The sequence below is a fragment of the Fulmarus glacialis genome, unplaced genomic scaffold, assembly GCF_000690835.1.
Source record: "Fulmarus glacialis isolate BGI_N327 unplaced genomic scaffold, ASM69083v1 scaffold7128, whole genome shotgun sequence".
NCBI lineage: Eukaryota > Metazoa > Chordata > Aves > Procellariiformes > Procellariidae > Fulmarus > Fulmarus glacialis.
The window spans coordinates 51,888-69,081 of NW_009227562.1; the positions used below are offsets into that span (position 1 = coordinate 51,888).

The 17,194-nt window shown below is 42.5% G+C and overlaps 1 protein-coding gene across 1 annotated transcript in view; it reads left to right on the forward strand.

Moving 5' to 3' along the window:
• Nucleotides 1-17,194, forward strand: part of KTN1 (kinectin 1 (kinesin receptor)) — a 55,063-nt gene that overhangs the window by 29,129 nt on the left and 8,740 nt on the right. Inside the window, 18 exon segments of the mRNA XM_009583183.1 lie at nt 301-391; nt 554-622; nt 2,217-2,254; nt 2,930-3,020; nt 3,124-3,201; nt 4,111-4,148; nt 5,192-5,282; nt 5,386-5,454; nt 5,861-5,898; nt 6,837-6,927; nt 8,972-9,058; nt 10,893-10,982; nt 12,086-12,166; nt 12,632-12,721; nt 12,807-12,899; nt 14,243-14,314; nt 14,770-14,853; nt 15,052-15,135. Of these exon segments, the coding sequence (XP_009581478.1) occupies nt 301-391; nt 554-622; nt 2,217-2,254; nt 2,930-3,020; nt 3,124-3,201; nt 4,111-4,148; nt 5,192-5,282; nt 5,386-5,454; nt 5,861-5,898; nt 6,837-6,927; nt 8,972-9,058; nt 10,893-10,982; nt 12,086-12,166; nt 12,632-12,721; nt 12,807-12,899; nt 14,243-14,314; nt 14,770-14,853; nt 15,052-15,135 (1,375 nt within the window).

Consider the following 17,194-nt stretch of genomic DNA (forward strand, 5'->3'; position numbering starts at 1 on the left):
CTATTGATACCCTAATTTGTATTTTTAGACAGTAATAGTATCTATTTAGCATGTGAACTACTGGTTATATAAAGCCAGCTTGTTCTGCACTATTCCCAGTCTTATTCCTCCTATTTGTTTCTCCTGCTTATTGTATCTGGATTTGGGATTGCAGTGAGAGATTGCACTGCAATAGTGGGAGGTCCCACTGTGGATCCCAGAGGCTGGCGATGTGATGTGATAGCAGAACCAAAGCTTGTATATTTGCTCAAGTAGTGCATTTGTTCAGCTAGCTAATGTTGTTCCTCTACTCTTTTTAAGGATCCATGAGAAGGATGGAAAAATAAAATCGGTGGAAGAACTCCTACAAGCTGAAATCCTTAAAGTGGCAAGCAAGGAGAAGACTGTTCAGGTATCTGTCTCTGCAATACCTACCTTCCTTTCTGTGTCTATGCCACTGACTACCATTTATTTGTTACTGCATGGCATTCTATAGTGATGAACTTGTAGCATCCATTTTTGTGGCGTTTTTGTGTTTCCATTGTCCAATCCTGTCTGTTTTGTCATTGAAAAGGCTTTGACACAGGAAATAGAGGCTCTGAAAGAAGAAGTAGGAAATTCCCAGCTTGAGATGGAAAAACAGGTAAAATACCTCAGTGCCAGAAGTGTGAAACAGCCTTGCCTTGGATGCGCTGCTCACTCATTTCTGTTCTAGTGTGTTTTCTTTCACTGGTGAATGTCATTGGGTAAGGGAACTTTTTAATGGTAGAGCTGCACTATTCTTGGATACAAAGCTGTAAACATGTAGTATAACTACTGCTGTCCTTCAGAAACCACATTCCTCTGGATGCCCGAGCTTTTTGGACTTTTAGTGTGAAATTTAGCAAGAATTGCTGTAACTTAAAGCATTGTAGCGTTACCTCTGGCTGGGCATATTGCATACTGTCCCTGCAGTAAACACGAAACCCTGGGACTTCCTTGGAGGCTGGCACCTCAGAAACCTCAAGTGTTGAAGGTGCTTCTCCTTTTGTTGGCCTTTCTGTGTTGCTAGAACAATACTACTGGCCCAAATAGTATTTGGTTTCCAGGTAAACCTAAGACTGCTTTCTTTCCAGTGTCCAAAGAAAGCCTGTCTTGGCAGAGTAAGTTTTACTCTAGCTAGCAGAAAAATATTGGCTTTTTTGGCATGCTTGCTGTCTAGCATTGAAAACAACGGGAACCCACGTTTCCTTAGGGAGCCCATTCTGCAGGCAGCTTAATCCATCGTGCTGTCAGGAAGTTTGCTTGCTTGTTTGTGTGGGGTGTGTGGGTTGTTTTTTTTTGGTCTGCACTTTTTTCAGTCTTTCTAGCTACATTCCAGCATGTCACCCCCTTTTCTTCTTTCCTTAGTGTTAAAGTTTTGTCCTTTTTAGGCAAAGCTTCATAGAATGTGTTTCTGTCTTGGGCTTTTCCTTCAAAGCAAATTCCCAGGAACTGGAGGAATTATTTGTATGTTTTTCCTTCCCTGGAACTGACAAATAGCTCAGAACAAAATGCAGTTTAGAGTTGCTGTCTCTGGAAAGCTGCATGTGAGGGATGCTTGCTCCAAAGGTGGTGTAGATGCAGCTTTTGGCATTCTGCAAGCAGAATAGAGGTTTTTGGGAATGTCTGAAACTCCTGCCGTGTTGTGGTGGAGAACTAACTAAGCTGTTTGGGCAGCCAGTATCTACACAGATAGCCACTGTCAGGCTTTTCTACAAAATTCAAAGGGAATATTCCCACTAAATCTTGTTTCTTCAATCCATGTTCAGCCTGCGAATGGGAATTTAAGGGAGCGCCGCCACTGCAGAGAGCATCTACAAAGCCCTTGCTTGCACGAAGGTCTAAATGACCGGGGTGATTGCTCTGATTTGAGCTGCAGTTGCTAGCGAGATGGTTGTGTCAGTGTCCGCTTCTTCCTTTGTCTCTCGTGCCGGAAGGGTGCTCCGGTGGCCCTGCTTGTGTTCCCATTTCTGCTGTTTTCTTTTCTGCTCTGGAAGTCACATTTTAAATGTGGAGAAAGTAAATAGTGGCGACACTTGGCTTCTCGTAATTTATTTTCCCACAAAATAAAAAGTGTGTTTATGCTTACATAACTGTAACATATAGTGCCTATTTTAGTAATGCCTAATGGCTTTTTCCCGTATTTCTCCCTAAAGCAGTTTATAGCATTTATGTCTCTTCTATGTGCATTGAACTGAGGTACTTATTTTCTTTAGGTGTCAATTACATCACAAGTCAAAGAACTTCAGACTCTGTAAGTACAGTTGTTAACATGTCTGATCTGCCCTGTGCACCCCTTGCTTCCCTGCTCCAGTCTATTTTAAGTTAGAATGTTCTTGTCTGGTGTCTGCACTTTGTATGAAATGAGCCAGGCTATTAACACTGGTCTTGGTAGACATGCATCCTTATTAACTACCTGGTCCTGTCTGAGACAGCAAACAAGGTGAGGTGCCACATGGCTTCATGAGCCCCAATTAACCTAAAGGGATTAAATTGAAGTCAGGATGGAAGGACGTAGGCAAGGCACTATGGCGAACTTACTTTGGTAATATCTGTGCTGTAGCTGGGTGGGTAAGTGAGAATTGAGTCACCATGGTCATCAGTCCTTCGTGTCCCCAACTGGGGAGGGGGGAAGGGAATATTTTTTAGATGAGACCACATGTGTGTGAAATCCCTGCAATATATGTCAGTGCAGAATTTGTCTGCTTTCACTTAATGAGCAGTGCCATTGATCAAGGGCATCTTCTGCTAACCCAGACTGAAGTGGAGGTGTTCGCACATTCATTTTTAGTGGGTGAATTGTGTTTGTGCCTTTGCTCACATAGGCTGCTTTTGTTATGTGCTGCAAAGCATAGGATGTCTTTCTTTTTTTCCAGATGGATAAAAGAGCAAGGGTTTATACTGTATGTCTATGTCTTTAATGGTACAGGTTGAAGGGGAAGGAAAAGCAGGTGAAAACCATGGAGGCCTTATTGGAAGAGAAGGAGAAAGAGATTGTTAAGAAAGGAGAATGGCTGCAGGTAAGCTTCCTTGGTATTCTAAAGGGAAATAAATTCTGTTGCAGTATTTCTGGCTGTGGAGAAGTTACATTTACGCTTCTAAATCTGCTTTTTTTTCTCAAAGGGTCAGAAAGATACAATTGCACAATTAACCAGTAAAGTTCAGGAGTTAGAACAACAGAACCTGCAACAGCTCCAACAGGTATGGCCTGCAGAGTGGCTGTGGTTTGGGGGCGCTGCTCAGTTGAACTGGAAGATGTTGTTTTTGTCCTCTACCTCACACAAAGAGTTTGCATTGGCTTCAACCTACAGAGCTATTTTAGAACCCACTTGACTAAACTGGTAGTCTATAGTGCAGAGAGCCCACTAGTTAACTGTGGTCATCGAAAACAGGTTTTACGTGGATAACGAGTTCTGAGAGCTTTTCTTTAACCTGGATGATAAGTATGCATAATGAGCAGCCTTGGTGGTCTGAAAACTTTAAAGCTCATAGGCAGAATCATAGCTGTGTCATAGGTACCTCCTTTCCAGACTCAAGTAGTGTCTCTGTAGGGCTATGGTCACGGAGGAGCTCCTGCTGTAACTGAACATAGCAGCTCCTCTTGAGGTGGTCAGGCTTTGCTGTGATTCCTTCCTGCCTTTACCTGTTGCAGAAGTTGCAACTGGCTGGAATATTTTGGCTTTTGATTTTCTGCACTGAACTTGAGAACAGGCAACTAGACATCCTTGAAGCCAGGTATTACTTAATGGAAGAATTTTTCCAATAGGCGGTATTCTGGCTCAGTTTGGATTTTTGTTGATGATAAAGGGGAGAAACTGAGTTGCACTCTTATTTTGGGTGGATGTCTAGACAGGCATTTATCCCAGGGGAAAGGTAGAATGGAGAGAAATTGGCTGGTATGAAGTTTGGGATGCTTGGTGTAAGCTGTGCTTCTGAAGTCCATTATGTGTTTAGATATTCTTGGAGCAATGTCTGATGCAAAATTCCTGGTATTTCTTTGGCAAGTATCTTGCAAGCTGTGTGGTGCCCCTGCTCATGCAAAGAGTTGCTGTTAATTTGAAAGCTTTACTGTGCCATGAAAATGAGGTTGGGAATTGCTTTGTTTTTCAGGTACCTGCTGCGTCCCAAGTCCAGGACCTGGAGAGCCTGTGAGTATCCTTAGCAGAAGTTTCTCAAGTGCCTGCTGATAATATGCATTCAGTGCTGGCGTTTGTCTTAAATTGGAATGTATGAATTGGTTTCAAGAATTTTATGGGCTTTGCTAAAATAAGCTGTTAGTGCCGATGGACGTACACCAGCCAGCGCGTCTGCTGCCGTGTATAATAGCAAGCGTCTGGCGTCCCTGCCTGGCGTGCCTAAGTAGTAGTGCTCATACACTTTGCGAAAGTGAATGATCGCCCAGGGCTCTACTAACTAGTGAAATTGCTGCTGCTTCTTGTGTCTAGTGATAATTTCTCCTTCTGTTTAGCATGTTTAAAAGAGTGTGGATTTAAGTGCCTGTGGCTGAGTCGGTAAAAGCAATGAACAGATACGGTTTGCCATTTTCAGTCTGAGATGCAATAGCCAATTCTGCAGCTCCTGTTTTATGGAGAAATGCTGCCAGACTTTCCTCTGTTTTGACTCTGCTTTGTCTGGCTGCTCTAAGTCAGAGGAAGGTTGTACGGGACTGTGCCAAAAAGGGCTCTGTCTTCAACGCAGCTCTTGTAACGTGCTGCCCTCCCAGCAGGGCTCCTGTATAGCCAGTACGTGGTACCTAAGGCAGCCTCACTTTTGGGAGACTGTCCCTGGCGCCTTCGGAGCCAGCTGGCTTGCAGGATTTGCGCAGGTGATCAATTGCTTCTCTCCCACTTTGGCTCTGAATGCTGTTGAGATCAGCTATGTCTAAATGTGTTTGCTGATTTGACAAGTGAAATGACTAGCTTGCTTCAGGCCAGTTCTTAGCAGGTGAGTGTTTGCAATATGTGTTGTTGCAGCTGGCATGTATTTTTGTTAGCTTTCTTGGTTTGGAGCCACAATGCAATGGTTTCTTCTGTGTATGTGTGTGCTTTCCTTTTGGCTGATTATTATATATAGCATACCAAATATATTTATCTTCTGCTGATGAAAACTGTCCCAGCTAGAAGGTCTGTCCTTTTTAGCATAAATTCTTACTTTAAACCTTTTTTTCTTACTTTCTAAACCATCTCTCCAGGTTGAAAGGGGAAGAAGAACAAATGAAGAAGTTGAAAGCTGTAGTGGAAGAGAAAGAGAGAGAAATTGCAAGCCAAGTAAAACAGCTGCAGGTAAAGTTTTGGTAGAAGTGTCTTGTGTTGTAAGGAGTGTATGTATTGTGAGTGTATATCTATATGTATACATGTGTATGTATTGCCTCTTTTCTTTCAACAGGATGTGCAAAAGGAAAATGAATCTTTTAAAGTTCAAATTCAAGAGTTAAAGCAGGAGAATTGCAAACAGGTACAGCTTCCAATTGCAGGGTTACTGAGTGAAGTCAAAGGGCGTGGTGGTAGCTTGTATGGATGGCATGGAAAACCAGTAGTTGTATTGACCATGCAAATCCAGGGACAGCTTCAGGGTTGGGTTGCACTAAGCCAGCTTTTTTGCTTATCTGTTCCTGCTTCCCTTTATTGTGTGAGTTTGCAGCTTTGTGTTCTTTCTTATGCCTGCTGTGTTCTTGTCTAGCTTTCCACCCCTGTCTTTACACGCTGTATCACAGCCAGGGTTCTTCTGGCCAAAGGAGGCTGGACAAGACTCTTTCGAAGGCCAAGTGTTGCAGCCATTCCTGCTTAACAAGGCAGATCATGCCCTCTGCATCACACTCTGCTGCTGATCTGCTCCTAATGAGTTTCTGATCTGTTTGTAGGCAACTCTGGCTGTCCAAAGTGAGGAGCTTCTGCAAGTGTGAGTACTGCCAAAAGTTGAACGCAATAGATAAGCGCTTCACTTCACTTACTGCTCAGGAAATCTAAAAGATTAATTAAATGCCAAATGTACAATATCAGTGTGTGAGAAGTGGCCAGTAAAAAAAACGCTTTACTATCTAATAAAACTTAAACATAGAGATTCTGCTTGTGCTAATAATCCTCGGCTGCAGTCTTCTGCAGCCAGTGCTTGCGGTATATTGTGCCCACAATGTGAGCAAGCCATGATGGATTTAATTTTAAATGCATGCCAGCTCAGCTCTATGTCTGAAGAGTTAAATGGTAGTGTTTCAGCAAAAGTGACATGCTTTTTTCTTGGAACTTCAGCTTAGTAGAGGGCTGTTGTTCATGTTATAAAATCATCTGGTAGAAGCCTTTTCCTAGGGAAAGTCTCAGACGTAAAAGTGTGGTATAATGTAGAGCTGAAGTGCACTAAAGAACTATGCGAAAGCTAGTGCCATGCCGGCTTATACTGTGCTACACAAATTGCCACTGTCATGTATTTTTGGCTGGCTGAATTATTTTTCTTTTAAGTTAAATGACTTATAAATTGTGGACTAGGTGCTTGAAAAAGAATGCTCTTACCCAGCAGGCAGTGCCTGTTTTGTGGCATTGTACTAGAGTGGGCTGGCTGACTTATCCTCGTCTAATGTGTTGCCTTTCCATGGCCTTGATAAACGTGTGCAGATGCCTGTTGTAGGCAAAAAACAGCTTTACAATGGGCTTTGCTCTGGCAGCCCGCCGTTCACAGAGCAGTAGGAAGCAGGTGATACTGCCAAGTCAGTGAGAGCAGCTTTTCAAAGAAAGTGCTGTTGCTAGAAGGGAAGGAAAGTTGGTATATATGAAAGGGTGTCAGTGCTTCACTTGAAATTTCTTAAATGTCTCCTGACTGGTTTATTATTCTTTTTGCTAATTCAGGGTTGCAGGGACAGAGAAGTAAATCGCCAGTCTCCAAAATGAGCTCACCTCTCAGAGAAATGCTTTTGAGCAACAGAGGAAAAAGAACAACGTAAGGAAATTCTTCCCCCACCCCTCCGAAAAAACCCCCAGATCCCAAAGAACAACCAAACCTGTGTGCGCAGCACTCCTCAATGCCTAGGGCATTCTGTTAAGAAAACGTTTCTGACAGCTGTCTGCTGTATTGTGTCCCCTGGACACTCCTCTTTTCTTGGGAGTGACTAAGCATACTTTACTGTTCCACGTTTCGTCAGCTCTTTGACAAGTTGCTGATTTGATGAGAGGGAGGAGACTTGCTGGGGGACACATCCCGTAGCAAGTTCTCAGACTTGGATTCAGGCCTTGTTAGCCCTGTTGAGAAACACGTCCTTTGCCAAGGAAAGAAGAGCGGGTTTGGGGAGGGAGGGTGGGAGGGTGAAGGGGACCATGCTCTGACTGAGTTGTGGTCCTTGTGCGTGGACATTTGAGGAGGTATTAGCTTCAGGGCTCTTGGATCTGGCTCTTCCCATTCCTAAGAGTGACTAACCCTGATCATCTGAAGGAGGTGAAGGACAATGAGCCTTCCTTTACAGCAGCTGCTGATGGTGCAGTATGGGTTGTTTGTGGGTGGAAGCAAAGATTCTATCTTTTATCGCAGAGCTGTGAAGTTGCCTCCTTGTCATACCTTATCTGTGCAGGGCAAGAGAATGGCATCTTTTAAGTTATATGGAAGAAAGTTGTTAAAATAGAGGATTTTTAACTCGCCTATCTCTCCTTGATAGCCTATAAAGGCTATTGCCTGAGTACTGTGCAATAAGCTTTATTGCTTAAAAGTGGGACAATATAAGGGAAGCTGCACAAGAAAAATACTAAGAATGTGAGCTTTTGAGCAAGTAGTGTTGCTTAAGAGCTGAAATAAAGTAGAGGGGAAAGTGGCTGGGTATTATCAGAAGACAGGTGACCTGGAAAAGTAGAACACGTGTGCCTGTTTCCTGGGGAATTGCAAGGTCTAAGTACCCTTCATGGTGCAGGCAGAAATCTGGCTACTGCTAAAGGCAGACCATGCCTGTAGGTCCCAGCTTTCCACATCGCAATTTGATCTATCTTGTTTTTATGTCCTGTGAGCCCTTAAGATAGCAGGCAAATGGAAGTGGTAAAGTAAAACTAGTATAGGTACATGTTAGGACTTGGTTGCCACTTTGCGTGGTGAATTAAAAAAATAAAATACAGCAGATTGTTCTGAGGGTTGGGGGGTGGGGGGTGGAATCGAAGTCCCGAGCACCATAATCTCCTCCCCACAAGGCCCACCATCCTTCCTAGATAAGAGCTGTGAGGCTCTTTTTATAAGAGCTCTCAGCCTCCTAACTGAGCTTGCATGTTGACGTCTTGTGGAGTACACGTTTGATGACCTCGCCAAGAAAGATGCAGGAGCGCAATATGGCACAGTGGTGTTTCCAAGCGGATCTGGGGTGTGCTCGCCACTGGTGAAATCCCCAAACCTCCCAGGAGGGCACTGGTGAGCAAACCAGTTTTCTTTGGGCACAGTGGAGAGAGCTGCATGGGTAAATCCTGTGAACCAAGGCCCTGAGCTTTGTGTTTCTAAAATCAGCGCGGACGTAGTAGGTTTGCGCTGAGGGCTAAGGATCTACGCAGCTAGATCTGGTTGCAAGATCAGGGGCATAAATGTGTACACCTCCATGTATACTGGGGTCCATGCTGGGTTCTGCAACGCGACACGCCTAACACTCTGTTGTGTAATCTGTGGTTTGGTGTCTGTGTTCCTCACTACTTTTGAAAACTTCCCTCTTTCTTCTTACAAGTGCAGTCAAAGTGTGGGGTTGCTGTAGCGATATGCTCTGCAGTAACACTTGGATCAGTTTTGGACATGGGGGCAGGTTGGGCAGAAATTGGCATTTTTTTTCCCCTTTTCATTCAAACTCTTTGAACATCACACTTGTTTTTGCTAGTGTATGTCATCCTACCCGGCAAAATCATCTTGCAGTAACCAGCATTTAAATGCAAATGGTGGAATGTAATGCAAAATATATCTCTGACGTAAAAGCGGAAACAGTTTGAATATTGGCTGAACTGAAATCATTCTTTCTAAAAATGATTAGGACCTTCGGAAGAAAAACTGGAAAGCAATGGAAGCATTGGCATCAACTGAAAAATTGCTGCAGGACAAAATGAACAAGACTGCCAAGGTTGTAATGTTAACTGCTGGAAACGATGCGTTAAGCTAGAAGCAGATCTGCAGCTGGTTTTTTAAATGAAATGGAGGCATTTAACTTTTACTGCAATTTAAATATAGTCTGTTCTGAGTGATCATTCATATACTCTCACCTCTGCTTCTTCCTGTTGTCTTTAGGTTTCTTTTATTTTTTTTATCCTTAATTTGTGGGCATGCTGATTTTTTGATTTTTATTTGCATAATTGTTAGAGCTGTCGTGAATCCTTTTTTTTCTTTGTGGGGAGCTCTAGAATAAAACCTGTGCTGGTGAGCAACCTGCTTTCATCTACTGGGCTTTTGCTGTGCTTGAATAAATTTATTGGACCCGTGAAGAGCTAGGACTAAATTGTTATTTAAAAACCTGGGAACTTCTCAGGAAAACAGTGTCACCACAGCTGTGAATTTCCTCCTTGAAAGCATATGCAGCTCGACAGGTTGCGTTGGAGCCAATGTTCAAAATGATACGGGGCGTGAATTGCTCCGAAAGGAGCTCGCATTTGCTATGAGCCTGATTCGGTGTTAATTGTCACCATGCAGATTTCAAAAAAAGCCTCAAAATAACTTTACAAACACAAGTCAGGTAGCTAGAAGCAGAGGAGCTCCAGTTTGGGATTGTGCGTCTGTGTTTTGGAGATGTCTCCGCTCTCTGCTCGGCCCCGTGTTCAGAGAAGTTGCGTATCTGCTTTTGCTGTGTGCTAATGCTTGCCTGCTTTCTCTTGCAGTCGGACACTTCATCAAACAGCCATTTGCCACTTTTTGGTGGTTCCTAAATTGCTGAACACCAACACACTTAGCACAACTTCACAACCTAATGTCTCCTGTCCCTTTCTGTCTCTGAATCTCAACCTACTAATGCCACCGATCTCTTGCAGCGGAGGAACTCAGAGCAGCGAGGCGCAGTAACACTGATGTCAAAGAAAAAAACAAACCCAAATATTAGTGAAGGATTTTTGCTGAAAGCTGCCTCCTGCGCAGGAGTTCAGGCTTTCTGTGTTTAAACTTGAGCAGGAGCCTGAGTGTCGTATGGCTGAATTGAACCAATCTGCCACAAGCACAGCAAGCAAATTGTCGTGTGGCTGGTCTGCTTTTGATGTTAAATAAATGGAATGATGGATCTGTGGTGCCCTTGGCTCTGTGTATTTATATTTGCAGAGCAATGACAAAGAAAACCTGGAGATTGTCACACAGCTCTAATAATTATTTCCCATTGCATCCAAGCTTGGGGAAGGAGGATGTAAGAGTCTCCCTCTTGATTACTTAAAAGTAGTATTTAGGAGATACAGTCTTGCTTTCTTGGCCTGGTTCAAATGTGCATTAACACAAAGTTTCCTTTTGACTTTAATTCTCTGTTTTTGATGTCGTGATGTTGATTTATGGTGATTTTTCCCCCCCCTAAAATTATTTTAAATAAGTATGGATTTTTTTTAAACATCGTTGATTGACCAAAGTTCTTGTTTTTGAGCTTGCTCAACTTGAATGGCAGGGTTGGTGTGATCTGTGGATGCAGTTACTCAGCACAGTGTAGTTTATGTTGTGAGCAAGTGAATGATGGTGTAATTTCTGTACAAACAGGCTAGATTGGAGGAGAACTTAATGAAAATAAAAGCTTAAAAGCACAAACAAATGTGAAGGCCAAATTCTGAAGCAATTCGGTGTCAATTTTTGAAGCAATTTACTGGCAATTTTAGAGACTATACAACCTTAAATGACTTTCTGGGTTAAGTAAGTTACTCTAGGCATAGAAGAGGCTATTGCCAAGTCCATGGAGCGTGTTGCCCAATTTCACCTGAGCCATTCTCTTGGTTTAGGAGAAGCAGCAGCATTTGGAAGCTGCCGAGGTGGAGACGCGTAAACTACTCCAGAAGCTGTTCCCTAAAGTCTCCCTTCCTTCTAACATGGTAAGAGAAGTGACTTTTCCTACCCTACTGCTGGGGGCCGGGAGGCTCTGGTCCTGCTGTGCTGGGCAGTCTGGAGCACTTCCCCACGGTCCCTTCTGCCCTGAGGTTTTTGCAGTGGGACATGAGTGTCTTCTGCTGGCAATACCTGTAGTTGCCAGCAGCAAAGAGGCAAAGCTGCAGACGGTTACTTCAAGAAAAGTGTTAAAACAGGAAAAAAAAAGCTATTGTTATTTTGTGTGTTTAACTGCCCCAACATCTGTTTCATCTGTGTGTGTTATTTTGTGTCTAACTGAGACAGTAAATTTTTAGGGGTGGATAAGGTGTGCTGCGTGTTTGCTCACTGTCTGGCACGATGGGGATTCATCTTCCCCAGCGGCTGTGCAGATAACGGCTGGCCCCCCTTTCCAGAGGGGCTGCGCTGCCTCAGTGCCAGTTAATAAAATTCAGGAGGGTTTATTTTATTCCCAAAGTTCCTTTTGAAAACCACTGATTTCCAATTTTATATTCTTGGTGGCTTTCTGTTGTTTGCAAGGGAAGTGCGCTGGTATGGTTTAGATTGTGTGAATAATGCGAAGTGAGGCTGGAAAACTGGGGTCTGTGTTTCATTTGTAACATCTAGAGGTTTTGAATATTCATATTTAAAAGTATTCTCAAACGTGCTAAAGTTAATCTCCTGACGAACTAGAAATAGTCTTTAAAAAGGCTGTTTCCATAAGGTTTCAGTCCCTAGAATTATGTGGCAAGTGTCTGCTTTAACTGCTCAGGGATTTTGGAAAAGAGTCCCTTAAGTCTTCAAGTACTTCTTGTAGAGCCCTGACACTTGCAGGGAGATCTCTGTCACCCAGTTGTATTTCAGCACTTCCAAGCCCCTGTGAACTGTGTCTCGCTCGTAACCTTGTGCTCCTGCATTGCTGCCTGCCGACTGTCAGCTCTGCTCGGCTTCGTGGGGTACTAGCCCAACGGCTGCTGTCAGCCTGTGTGTTAGCTCCGGGGAATTAGGGGACTGAAACACTGCTCCGTAAGCCTGCAGTTGGGAGGCAAATGTCCTGAAGATAGATTCATTGAGGTTATTCTCAGCTTTAACTAAATGCTTTTCCTGACAGAGTCATACTGAATGGATATGTGGGTTTGAAAAGATGGCTAAAGAATACTTGAGAGAGGCTTCAGGGTCTGAAGACGTCAAGGTAGGCACAAACGGTGGACAACTTCCTTGTGTGTGGCATAGCGTATTTTTCCAGTATAAATCTTGCAAATTGTGCTCTGGGTTGTGAAGTTCAAATTGGCAAATGGGTGACAAGAAAATTGTTTTATAGGTATTTGGATCTTGTGAATCAGAAATGTATTTGCATCTTCAAAAAGCACCTTGTGGAGTTGTGAAAACATTCATGAAATTCAAAATCCCTGTTCCCTTTTTCAAGTAATTTTTTTTTCAGGCAACTCGGAATTACTGCAGTAACTCACGTAAAGTTTGTGATTGAGTATTGAGAGTTGTAGGTGAACATGGCACTTGCTGTTGTCTTCGTATGGGCTGGAAAGAAAGACCTGCCAATGTGAATGATACTAGCTCGCTTGTTGAGATAAGATAAATAGTAGGACTCAAATCTGTCAGCTGAGACGTGACTCTTCTGGTCCCTTTTTTCCTTTGCCAGGCTATGGAGCAGAAGTTGAAGGAGGCCGAGGAAATGCACATACTGCTGCAACTGGAGTGCGAGAAATACAAATCAGTTCTGGCGGAGACGGTAAGCAGGATGCCTGGTTGCCTGTGCCTTGTGATGTTGCAAGCTGCCTTCTGCTGTAAGCTTTCAAACCCTGCTCTCTTCTTAGGAGGGGATTTTACAAAGGCTACAGAGGAGTGTGGAGGAGGAAGAAAGCAAATGGAAGATAAAAGTTGAAGAATCACAGAAGGAACTTAAACAGGTATTTCTGAAGATCCGCTTTTTGCGGCAGCCAGGTAGTTTCTGCTTGAAGTCCCAGAAGGTGTTCAAGCGCTGTGAAGGCAGGTGTAGAACAGCCCTGGCTGCTGGTTTGATGTGTGCGTGACCAGTGGATGAAAAAGGTGAAGCCTGCAACCAGTATAACAGGAATGATTCCTCCTTATAACAATAGGATTTTTGGTGCTCTGATACTCAGATTCATGCTACGAGTGACTTTTATTTTTTTGAGGAACATCTTTCCATTTAAAAAAACTAAAAAGTGGAGGAATTGTTGGTGTTTTTAGATTTGTGTGGCTATTCCTGTTGCCATCTGTAGAGTAGCAAGAACAAATGACCAGCACAGGTATAAGGTCTTTGACCATTATGGCAAGTCTGTATCATGGTCCTTTGCAGGTGATGCAGGAGGCAGCCAAATAGCACGTAGTGATGTTAACGCTGATGGGATAGGAAGCCAAAGATTCAGGAATGTATCTGTGTCCCATTACTGTGCCCAGGAATACATATTTTTCTGATCCTGGCAACTCAGACTGTATTTCTGTTAAGCACCTGTTTTTTTCAAAGTCCATTTGTGAACAGATACAGACTTTTTGTGCTGAAATTTAAGTATCATATAACAGTTTTTTGGAAGCTGTTAAAATAGTGCTTAATCCATTATGGTCAACTAATTACACTTGAAATTGCCTGCAAAGCTTTCCATTTTTAGGAAGGCTCTGTTGCTAGAAAAAGTGGTAAGAAAAAAGCCTTTTGTGTTTTTTCCTAATCTAGAGTTAAAGTAGGTCAAGCTCAGTTTTTTTGAAAGAAATTCTTTCTAAAGTACTTCTGCTTAGTAAATTTGGGTGCCGGAGTATGAGCCTGGAGCAAACAGATAGATGATTTATAAACATCTTGTTTGAGGGGCTTATAAAAGGCTGTCAGATCTTGAACTATAGATGTGCTACCATCTGCTGCACTTATGCAGCCTCTATTAAGGCTAAATGTGCTGGGTTTGGCTACATATAATAAATACATGGATGGAGACAGTCTTCCCTGTCTAGGAAAGATATTTCCCTTACCATGGCTAATGGATGACTGGCTTAGTCCTTATATTCCAAATCTTTCAGGCATGTAGGCTCTAACTATCAGAGAACTTCTTATGCTGGGAGAAGGTAGGAAAGGTGTTATACTGGAGACTCAGTATATTATTTGAGTAAGCATCTTATTTTATTCAGTCACTGTAATTTCATCCTTAATATTTTTAAATCGTAGAAGCAAGCTTGTGTGTATATGGAGAGTTTGTCTTAGAGCAACCCAACTAAACAATGTATTTATCTTTCTTGAAAACTGCAGATGCGTTCTTCGGTTGTTTCTTTGGAGCACGAGGTAGAGAGGTTAAAGGAAGAAATCAAAGAAGTTGAAACTGTACGTGCAGGTGTCTTTTCTTTGAAGCTTTCTGTTACTTAAAACATGATTTAGGCTTATGCTGTAAGTCTGAACTTCCTAGGACTTCTCTCCTGCAAGTAGTGCAGCCTATGCTGCAGTTCAAACTGAACCTTTTGGCCGGTGTTTTTAAGAAGGAGAGAAGCTGGGTACTGGAAATTGTCCTGGTTTTTACTTCTGTACTCTCTCACTGGGGCTTTTTCCTTGTGAGACTGAGCAGTTTACTGCTTGTTGATGATCTTGGGCTTGATTTTTTTTCTTGTTATCTTTTTGAAATGTAACAGTTTAAATCTGTGCTGTGCAATCACTGGATTTGAAATGCTCTCTAAATATCATGGAGTGTTTGATAGAAATTTATAGCTAACAATAAATCAAGAAAATGATACTGCAAGAAAACACTGAAAACATCTGTTTTAACTCTGTTTTTCTGTTTCTAGCTTAAAAAAGAGAGAGAACATTTGGAAAGTGAACTAGAAAAGGCAGAAATAGAACGATCTACTTATGTTTCAGAAGTCAGAGAGGTAAACATAATTGACCAAACTGTTCTTTTTCTTTTGTTCGGTTACCAGTTGGCTGGCAAACTAATCTAATGCTTAGCCCCTGTGGCTGAGGAGTTTATATGCTTGTGACCTTAGGGTAGAGCGACACACTAATAACTGAGCAGAAGAAAAGTGGGCATCCTAAGGAGACAAATCCTAAAACTCTAAACTTCATTTCAGCTCAAAGATCTGTTGACTGAATTGCAGAAAAAACTTGATGATTCATATTCTGAAGCAGTAAGACAGAATGAAGAGTTAAATTTGGTAAGAAGCTCATTCTCCGCTGGGCACAAACTAGGCTCCCAGCATACTTATGAAGCGGAGACTTATTTCAAATCCTGTCTGTTCTGCTAACCTCTTCAGCTTAATATTTTTGTCCATTGCAATCATTTATGTAGTCTGACTTTTACAATTTGTCTCTTTCTCTGCTCCTAACAATAGCATGTCTGGTTCTTAAGACTTTTTCCAAAGTCTGTAAGACTTTCATTCCTGAAACTTCTTGAGAATCAATATTTTACAGTATAGACATATGCAACAGCAAATATAATGTCCTTGGAGCAATAAAAGTTGTGCTCTCATCGGTTTAATTTGAGGATTATTTTCTGGTCGTTTTTTTCCAAAGCTTTTGAGGATGCAACTGTGGTATCCATGCTCTGACTGTGCAGAGTCTTTTCTATCCTCCTCTCTATGTACAGAAATTGGCCAAAACCAATGTTAGATGATTTCAGAGTATCCAGCCATTCAGCAGCTGGCATCCTGATGTGGCTGAATAGCTATTCTGGCTTGGTGCATGCACTATGTTACAGTGTCTTTAGCTGGCAATGCTATCCAGCCGATAATGCTCCTATACCAGGTTTTCTCAAGAAGGGCTTGGAGTAACCGAGGCCAGACCTGTAGACCCAAGGATGCATGGTTTTCTGGTTTGAGTCCTTTCATTTCTCACTTGTTTCAGTGGTGTGTTTTTTAAGGCTGCAGGAGCAGTCAGATCCTTCCTCTGCTAGTGTTTGAATAGTGCTTTCTTGCTCTTGAGCCAGAAGTGGGGAAGATTGTCTCTGTCACCATGTCTTTGGTAGGTTTTAGAGTAGTTGATGGGACAAACTGTCACTGCAGGTTGAGCTGCTGATCTTACCAGGGTACTGCCACTAATGCAACTGGGTTAAAATAGTTGATTTAAAAAAACCCAAACCCACAATAGCAATCTGCTTAAGTTTAATAGTATGCTTGGCAAGTCTAGTACAGCATTGATTAGCATCCTATCTCAGCAACCAAAGCCTCTCGTTTTGAAAGCAAGGGAAATGGGAATTGAATGCATATCTTAGAGTTAATCAGTAAACACCAACCTCTTGAATATGAGGGGCAACAATCTATTATGTCTGTGAAAACAAAAGCTTAAAAAGCTGAGCTCTCTGCTAGGGCAGCTTGACTCTGCAATCCGATGATGCTGTACTGGTAGGAGCGTGAGGTGGTAAACAACTACCTTCATGCAAATGGCTTAGGAATGCTGTCCAGCGTATGAGTGGTTTTTTTGCAGTAGGCAGGAGGCTGAGGAATAGAAATGATGGGATTTCAAAATGTGTTTCCCACTAATTTATAAAGGTGGGCAAGGAGAGAAGCTGAAACTGCAGAAGAGCTCAACAGTGCTTCCCCAAAATACAGAAACCCAGCATCCACCAGCCCAGGTGCTCCAAAGGGGGAGACCTTCCAAGGGTGAGACAAATGTAATGCGTAGGTTTGGAATCAGTGAGAATTCAGGGCTCTGAGTAGCCTATTGTTCACTTCTTTAGTCCCCTGCTGGCTCCCAAGAAGGCTGACCGCAGGAGTAGTGAACACTAGCACAGTGCACTTCAGAGGCACAAATCCAACAAAATTGGCACTCGAGCTTCTTGTTAGTACTCCTATTTTGAGGCTGAAGCCTTAAGTGCTGTGGCTGGTTCTGTATGCTGTGTTGAAGAGCAATCGAAATATTCTTTAAAAAATGTTTATCTCCTTCGGAAGGCTGTAGTTTAAGGGCAGTCAGTACAAAGTATTCATCCCTCTCGACTGAAATAATTTCACTTTTTTGGATTGAATCTAAACACAATCGACAACTTAATATACCCCTGTCAGTGATTCATGCCTTGATGTGACATTAACAGACTGGTTAAGTCAACGTAGTTGTAGTAAGTGGTGCTTTATTAAGATGACGAGTAGAGCTTTTTAGTTTATTCAGCAGTAAAGTGACTGTTTATCCCGAATTAGGAAGATGACAATCTACATTTTTGCATATTTGCTGTGAATTAAGTTGAATTCTGGGCTGACTGGTGATGAGAATGCTGGAGAGGCT